This window comes from Papaver somniferum, chromosome 10, assembly GCF_003573695.1.
Source record: "Papaver somniferum cultivar HN1 chromosome 10, ASM357369v1, whole genome shotgun sequence".
Taxonomy (NCBI): Eukaryota; Viridiplantae; Streptophyta; class Magnoliopsida; order Ranunculales; family Papaveraceae; genus Papaver; species Papaver somniferum.
Window position 1 is genome coordinate 106731311 of NC_039367.1, and position 9301 is coordinate 106740611.

The 9301-nt window shown below is 37.3% G+C and overlaps 2 protein-coding genes across 2 annotated transcripts; both read right to left on the bottom strand.

Moving 5' to 3' along the window:
• Positions 1-2155: 2155 nt before the first annotated feature.
• On the bottom strand, positions 2156-3313 carry LOC113316057. Its single transcript, XM_026564291.1, has 3 exons — positions 2950-3313; positions 2751-2889; positions 2156-2600 (listed from the first exon to the last, which is right to left on the bottom strand). The coding sequence occupies exons 1-3, from the start codon at positions 3311-3313 to the stop codon at positions 2156-2158; spliced, it is 948 nt and encodes a 315-aa protein (XP_026420076.1).
• A 3181-nt stretch (positions 3314-6494) lies between these two features.
• Positions 6495-8377, bottom strand: LOC113316058. The gene is made up of 2 exons (XM_026564292.1): positions 7702-8377; positions 6495-7498 (listed from the first exon to the last, which is right to left on the bottom strand). Exons 1-2 carry the CDS (start codon positions 8375-8377, stop codon positions 6495-6497), a joined length of 1680 nt encoding a protein of 559 aa, XP_026420077.1.
• Between the last annotated feature and the right edge of the window lie 924 nt (positions 8378-9301).

The following is a 9301-nucleotide window of genomic DNA, read 5'->3' on the forward strand; positions in this document are numbered from 1 at the left end:
CCTGAATCCTGACCCATTGGTCACTTTAATTTTGCTTCTGTTCTTCTGCGTTCACGTCTATCTTCTCTTGCGAAATTTCGTATCTCTTCTTCATTATCTTCATCTCGTCTTCTTCTGCGATTCTCTTCCTTATCCCTATCTTGAATTCACAAATGATGATGTCGTTCATTTTCCCCTCCATAATTTTGTTCATTTCTTATCAATTTAATTCGATGTCTTTCAGCCATTCTCTTTACTCTATCATACTCCTCATTGAGATTATCGTTATTCCGGTTTTGTATACGCCTTCTTTCTCGATTTTCATGATTGTTCTGGCGAATTGTCTCCTGAAGCTCTTGTTCTTCCATTTCCGCTCTCAATCTTTCACGTTCGCAGATTAAACGTGCTTGTTCAGCATTATATCTTTCAATTTCTTCTTCAATTGTCTGTTGATTTCTTTGAGTTTCTCTCACATGTAAAATTATTCTTCCTTCCTCTTGATTTCCTTCTCCATCTTGGTTATTTTGTCTCTGATTTTGCCCGTTCTCTTGATTTCCTCCAATTTTCCCATCATCAAAAGTTTCATTTTGTGGAATGTAACGATCATTAGTTCTTTCTCTATTTTCGCGATATTCTTCATTAGGATTTGATATTTCTTCTTGAATATTGTTTCCAACATTGATTGTGGGTGAATTTCGCCTCATTTCTCTTCTAGTCGATCTTGAATATGATTTTGTAATACTTCTCGATCTTCTATTCTGCAATCTTATATTCTCCATCCTTAATTCGTGATTTTTCCTTGTTAAATTCGCACGTTCTTCTGCCTCAGCTCTTCTTTCTTCATGTATTCTTCGTCTCAATGTTTCTAGCGCTCCAATTTCCTCACCTCCATGAATTATTTCTTCATCTGCTTCTTGATTTCTCTCTTCCTGTCTATAATTTTTATTTTGTTTCTCTTCTTCTATTTCTTCTGCTGAATTTGATCGCTAAGTGTGTACTCTCACTCTGTCATAATCTGTATTCCTCTCTTGAACTAGTGTTTGTTGAATTGGCGATTGAATTTGATTTTCTCTATTATTTCTCATTATAGTAGATTCTCCCATTTCACTTCTTTCTCTTCTAGCAATTCTTTTGCTTCTTCTAATAGTAGTCGGTTGTTCGGATGTATTTCTTCTTCTAGCCATTTCTTCAATGCTAACAGTATTCCAAGAAATTATGAAAAATTCTTAATCAATCACTTTAAATTTTCACAAATCTCAATATCAATCAATAGCTTTTTCTAGAATAATCTTCAATTTTTCCCTGTTTCTAGCGCCATTATGTAGTTGCAGGAAATCCTACACTACACCCCTCATATGATTTCATTGTTGATCAGCTCATTTTTAGGTTTACACTCTTAATTTTATTAATTAATTTCTGAATGTTCTTACAAGAAAAATAAAGAAGTCAAGAATGATCTCTGCTCTGAACTTTCTCTCTCCTATTTACTTGTTTCTTACTCAAAAAAGATCTCTCTCCTCTTTACAACTCAAATGACTATTTATAAGGGAATACATAGTGGATGACAGCTAATCTGCCCTTTATTTTCGGATATGGTTTGCCACATTCTCGCAACCTTAGAGATGTTAATTTCGCAAACTCTATAATTTTCGCAGGATTATCATATCTTTCTCGTGATCTTAGCTGACGTCATTTATTTTATCATTTCTGAAATTGTTCTGCGACGCTGTTATATTGTGTCATTGATAATTTCGCTGAAACGCTGTCGTTGCGAGATTCTGATCCTACAAGTTTCAAATGATTTAAATTTAAAAGGTATACCCTTAGTAGGGGAGTTCTTACGCTTAGCTGTTTTCCAATCCTCTTTAGATGACCCTAGCTTAGAATTAGACGCAAAATTGGAATCCAAAACTGAGACACTCTTGTTCACGAACTTTGGCTTTGAAAAAGTTTCCAAAGCTAAGTTTGGAACATACCCTGAATTTGTATTCAAACCATGAGAGATATTCATGGCCTGATCTTGCACGGACATAACATCAAGGTTCCTCTTGGTCACGGACTCTTGCTGAGCTGAGTGTTTTTTTTTTGATAAGTCAAAAATTATATTAAAATAAAAAGTTATATACAAGATAGTTCATGAGAAAAGAGGTCACAACAACCCCCAAAACTCATAAAACTATTTAAAACGGAAATAAGATACATTTGGAAATTCTATTGACTTTAATAGAACAAGACGACCAACAAAATTTAGCCTCACGCCGTAGCTCAATAAACACCCGCTCTTTGCCATCTTATCAGCTGCAAAATTTGCCTCATGGTATGTGTGCACAAACTTAATAGAATCAAACATGCCTTTTACATCAGTCCATCTTTGTTGAGCAAACCAAGGAACATTATCCTCCTCCAAGGATGATATCACACTAGACGAATCAGTACGAACCAAGATGTTTCTATATCCCAATTGAACTGCCCATTCCACCCCAATAAGAATCCCATACAATTCCGCCATGTAATTTGAAATAACTCCAAGACCAACACACATCGCCCCCACTACTTCGCAATCAGCGATTCTAGCCACAACACCTGCTCCCGCCACCTCTGGATTGCCTCTAGAGGCCTTGCTGAGTTGAGTGTGTTTTTACGGACTTATTCACGGCCTGATCTTGCACGGAAAAAACCTCAGAATTCTTCTTGGTCACGGACTCTTGCTGAGCTGAATGCGTTGTTACGGGCCCTTGATTTGGATTTGCATTCAAACCCTGAGGACATACAGATTGAATATTCTGTTTGGAAACAGATTCAGAGTTCTCTTAGACACGGAAGTTGGCTGAAAAGCCAAATTCTGCACAAGCAAGCAAGATTCCATGGACTGAACATTTGCTTGCTTCTCTAGTGGAAAGTCTGCATGGACTGCATGATTAGAATTTTACGTGCAGCTACATCCTTTTTGGCTGCAATAACATTTTTTACAACGAATCAATTTGAGCTGAGCTTCTCTATATTCAATAAAAGAGTTATTAAGCTCTTCTTCCATCTGTGTATCTTCAGCACACTCTTGAAGTAAAGCAACATTAGAAGCAGTGCTGGTAGTTGTATTTTCCTTTGCTGCAATATCATGAGTTTTGCAAGCAATATCATCAGATTGGCTAACTATAAGTGAGCCAGAAAAAACATTCTCCTTAACTGAATCTATAGTCTTATTTTCTTTCCAAACAGATTTGGTTGTTTTTCCCTCTTTGCCATCCTTAATATTCACAGCAGATGACCTCTTTTCAGCATTAGAACCTCCCAGAATTTTCTTTGCAGCAAGGCAATTCTTAAATTTGTGACCCATAAACTTACAGTGGTGCAAAATTTGACATTCTCTAAGTCCTGAATTTCAATATACTTCCAGAACTCCTTTCCATTTTCTTTCAAGCGAATTCTTTTAAGAATCATCTTAGCAAAGTCAATATCAATCAGAACCGCAACGTAGTTTCCAACATCATGATCCAAAGTCTTTTGATCGATAGAAATTGGTTTCCCAATAATTTTAGCAATGGGTAGAAGAATTTTCTTTGTCCATAACTCAATATACAAACCAGGGAAACTTACCCAAACTGAAGCTCGTGTAGTTTGCTGTCTTTCTGGATCAAAGTTTGGGTAAAAACCCTAAGTTGTTGATTCTGTATAACCCATGTATCACCATGCCAAACACGATCCTTTTCCTCGGCTGAAGTTAACTTTATGATAAAAAAAACCCTTTGTCATTGGAACTAACTTGCATCTTCCGGCACCAAATCCCCATTGTTCTTCCAAACTCTTTTGAACATCAGCAAGTTTTAAACCCTTAAAGTTCAATATCCCAATAAGACTGAACTGAAATATATCACGTCCCTCTTGAAGAAGATCATTAGGCAAAATCAAAGTTGGTTCTTCTAAATATGTTGACGCCTCCGGGAGAGATAAGAAATCTGAATCTGTTAACATATAGGATTTTTTTACCCTTAATCAAATCAGCAAAAGATACCTTATTGTTCCCATGATTATTCACGTTTGAATCAGAGTTTTCCCCCATCCTAAATCACCAAAGATGATCTAGAATGAAGGAAAAATGTTGAAGAAAGTTGAAAACCCTAAAGAAAAAATTCGCCAATTTTTTTTGGAGAGAAAAAACGCACGTGAGAAAAATTCTTCAAAAAACCCTAAATCATGATTATGGATATTTCGCTTCTGTCTTAATTGATATTAATTTTGCTGAATCTGTTGCTACGGAGATTATTCTCACATCTGGGGGGAGAAAATTCCCACAAGGTGTTGACATTCCAAAGAAACCTTCATACTGCAAGCATTGTTCAATTATTGGGCATGCGTATGAAGACTGAAAAAATGCTCGTAAGGTCTTTAATAAGGATCCTAAGAAGCAGTCAAATACTCAAGTGAATGTTGGCTAGCATGGTAAGAAGAGGAATCAAGAGCAACAAGTGAAGGAAGTTAACAAACAACAACAGTGTCAAACAAGTGTAGCTGGTACGCCCACTATGGAGGGTACTACAGCTGATGGGAAACAAAACGGAGTCCATGCAATTCATGCAACGGAAGTAAACGGGTTGGAGAAGTCAATTGGTGTTATTGCGATTAAATCTTCTACGGGTAATGCTGATGTGAATAATATGTTGCAACAAGTTCAACCAACTGAGAATTGGCAGCAAGTTAAAGAAAAAAACAAAGGTAAGGTTTCTGCTTTTACTTTTACTCTGTTTGTGGATGAACTGCTTAGTACTGTGATTGTTTTTAGTAATAATCAATATGAAGTTCTAAGCGTTGAACTAGGCATTAGAAATTAAGAGGATGATCAGAAAGTTGACAGTGGGGGAGAGGTTGATTCTGATTTTTCTGAAGGTAGTATATGCTCTAAAGATTGGGGTGAAGTGGATGCTGATATTATAGCTCGGAGAGAAGATAAAAGTAAGGCTAAAGGAATGTTAGCAGGGCGCAAAGACCAATCCAGCTTGAATACGGATGCCAATCCTAGCAGAGAATCCAATTTGGATTTGGATAATACTAGCCGTGCTATTTTGGATTATGAATCCAATTTGGATACGGCCAAAGCTAATCAGACCACGTCAAGTAATATGGGCAATGATGGGCCTGATATAGGAATTCAGGTCACGTCAGGTCATATTGGGCCTTTTTTTTTTTGATAAGTCAAAAAATATATTAATGAATAAAAATAATTACAAGATAGTTTGTAAGAAAAGAGGTCACAGCAACCCCTAAAAACTTACAAACTATTTAAAACGAAAATATGATACATTTGGGAGATCAATAGTTGGAAGAAAATGAGGACGACCCACATACTCTATGCCAACTTCACTAGCTTGATTACAACCCCTTTTAGCCAAATTATCCGAAGAAAAATTGGTTTCCCTAAAGGTATGAACAAAATTAATAACATCATAGTTGCCTTGAATTTCTCTCAAGCGAGCTCTAGCGAACCATGGTAAAGAATCATCAGTGAAAGCAGTCCTTGCTGCTTCCGAATCTCTTCGAACAGCTACTCTTCGCATCCTCCATTTAATTGCCCACTCCAGGCCCACGATGATCCCATATACCTCTGCCAAGTAGTTAGTTGTTATGCCAAAACCAATCAAAATCGCTCCTAGCACAGCACAACTTGCGTCCCTTGCAACCACACCAGCTCCCGCAATGCCTGGATTTCCTTTCGCTGCGCCATCACAACAAAGAAGAAGCTCTCCAACAATTGGTGTCTCCCAAAAACATTGTATAATATGATGAAGCTTGACTTTTCTATGACGAACTCTAAAATAATCCAGAATTCTTACATCATCGCAACTGTTCTTCATATTTCCCTTCAGTCTTGTCGAATATTCCTGAATTTGATTCAGCACACGCTTGAAGAATAATAGCCAATTTGGGTTTTTATTTTCAAAGACCTTCTTGTTCCTAGTATACCACAGTTCTGCTCTAATCACCAAAATGGAGAGCAACCACAGATCTTGAATCATTCTACTTCTGTTCTTAGCCTCCTTATAAGACGTCACCAGATTTGGATGTGGCATTAACCCAAAAATATCTGCCAACCATGTCCTGGCCTTCACAGCAAACTTACAACTCCAAAGAATGTGGTCCAACGATTCCTCAGCATCACAGCACAACACACATTTAATAGGCATTTATATTTTAAAACGAGAGCGTACCTTATCATGTGTAGCACAAGCTCCCCTTAAGATCTTCCAATTCTGAGCAGCTAAAGTAGAATGGATACAATTCCTCCAAAGAAGATTTGCACCTTCAAAAGCTCCAATTCTTGTTCTAATAATACTTCTTGCAGATTTTACCGTAAATTGGCCCTTGTACTCAGGCTTCCAAATCCTGATATCTTCCCCTTCCATCGGTCTTGGTAAATTATTGAGATCAATACAAGCAGCTTCAAGCCGTTGTCTGTGTATGCTAGCAATCGACCAAGTCCCATCAACCAGCAGCTCACTAACTCGCACATTCATGTCCAGTTCTTAGTTTTGAAGAATATTTGCAATACTCTCATCTGCACACCAAATGTCAAAATACAAGGAAGTGGAGCGACCATCTCCAATTAAGGCTTTGGTATTTTCCTCCACCTGATCATAAACCCAATGAATGCCCGGTAAAATTGTGGACTTAATACCAGTACGTTTCAAAGCTCCATTTCGGCCAAAGAACTTGGAAATGAGATATTTAGCCCATTTCTTTTTAGAAGTACTAATATGCCACCAAAGATTCATGATTAAAGCTTTATTCATCACTGTCATACTAGTAAGACCAAGACCACCTTCTTCATAAGATATACAAACCTTATCGTAGCCAACCATAAAGGATCTTCTTGTATTAGCATCACCAGTCCAAATGAAATTTCTAATGGCTCTTTCACATTGTAAAACAAATTTTTGAGGCCACTTATAAACTTCCATAATATGGATAGAGTAGCTAGCAATGACAGATTTTACAAGCACAATTCTATCTTGAAAAGAGAGCAAACGACCTTTCCAACCAGCCAACTGATTTTTTATCTTGTCAATGATATTACTAATATGTCTATATCGAACCGTGCCTATCATGACCTGAACTCCAAGATAACGATCTGGAAATGTAGCAACAGACATACCCAAGAAATCAGTAAGGTATCTACACCTGTTCAGCGAACCACCACCATAATAAACTTTGCTTTTATGCCGACAAACAGTTTGCCCAGAGGCTCTTTGATAAACGCCCAGCAAATCCACAAGATTATGAACGCTATCTAAAGTACCTTTACAAAAAATCATAATATCATCAGCGAAGAATAGATGAGTAGGAGAGATGCCCTTACGAGTAACCATATGAATCATCTTGCCTTCATTGAACAATTTCAGAGTATTCCTGCTCAAAACATCCTCTATCAAAACAAAAATAAGAGGAGAAAGGGGATCCCCTTGATGGATCCCCCTATTAATACTGAAAAAGCCTTCAGGACTACCATTCAAAAGAACAGAAATACGAGCTGATTGAAGAATATTCAAAATCCAAAAACACCAATTTTCCGAGAAACCGTAACATCTAAAGACTTCAAGAACAAACGACCATCTTACCGTGTCAAACGGCTGAGATATATCAAGCTTCAAACCAAGATTGTCATCTTTCTCTTAATGTGCAGCTCATTAATCATCTCCGAAGCCAAAGTAATATTTTCATGGATGTTTCTACCTTTCATAAAGGCAACCTGTTCCTCTGAGACAAATTTATCCAAGACCTTACCCAAAAGAGTAGCAAGGATTTTTGTAAAGATTTTGAAGAAAAAGTTACTCAAACCAATTGGCCTAAAACTACGAAGAGAGTTAGCTCCCCGTACCTTAGCCAAAAGAATCAAAAGACTAGAATTCAACCCATTAGAAATGTTTTTCACAGTCCAACAGTAAGTAATAGCTTGAATAAGATCTTCTTGAATAACATCCCAGCATTGTCGATAAAAACACCCAGAAAAACCATCCGGCCCTGACGCACTATCAGCACCCAAGTCCCAAACAACCTTTCTAATTTCTTCAGCATCCAGAATGGCATCCATCTCCAGACTTTCCTCCGGAGATATACTTTCATGATTATAATCGAACAAAGTGTCCTCAATAATATCCTCGGGCCCATTAAATTTATCCTCATAGTAGCTAACCACATGATCACGTAAAAGAACATTATCAGTAATGACGTTACCTGCATTGTCAACCAATTCAGAAATAACGTTGCTACTTCTTTGAGTTTGAATGCAGTTATGAAAATAGGCCGTATTGCTAGCCCCATCCACCAAGCAGTTATTCCTAGCTTTCTGCTTAAGCATAGTAATGTACTGCAAATTAGTATCATGAAGAGTAGACATGGCATCTTTCATGGCATTCAAATTTGGGATATTTGAAGGATCTTCATTAGAAATCCTAGCTGGCGTCTCGAACCTGAGTTTGTCTTGCTTAAGCCGAGAATGAATGTTGCCAAAAACCCCAAAAATTCCAAGCCTTCATCTCTATTTTCAGCCTCTTTAATTTGAATGGGAAAATAAAGTCAGGATTACCAAAAACTGGCAGATTCCAATTTTCAGTCACCATTCGCATAAAATCTGCGTGAACAAACCACATTTTTTGGATGCGAAAAGGAGTACGCTGAGGCCTAGCCACCACAAAAGGATAGCCAATTAAGGTAGAATGGTCAGAAACTTCTCTCGGAAGAGCTTTACACTGCCAATTCTCATATTTAGCTAACCAAGCTGGATTGATAATGGCACGAATCTAACTTGCTAATAATTCTATGATGACCAGACTGTCTATTTGTCCAAGTGAAATTGCACCCCAACGAATCAGCCTCAAACAAATTATTGTTTTCCATCCAATCACTAAATTCATTGATGACTGAAGTACTAGTTTCCAAGCCACCTTTTTTCTCCTCATTCCGCAGAATATAGTTGAAGTCACCAATTACTAGCCACGGAACTTCATCATTAATACTCTCAAGTTGCTGCCAAAGTCTTCTTCTTGTCACTTGGAGGTAACTTGCATGAACAAAAGAAATATGAACTCCATTCACAGCCACCGTTATTTTCTGTCTACTCATCAAACACTTCCATTAGAAATATTTACAACCAAAGGATCATCAAACACTTCCAACCAGAAAATCCAAATATTTCCAATAGAGCCATTAGAAGTATTATGGATAACCTGTTTTTTTAAACCATTCAAGTTTAGACGAGATATGAAATTATTTGTACAGCGAATTTCAGGCTCAATAATACAAAGAACTTCAGGTTTAAACTATTGAACTAACT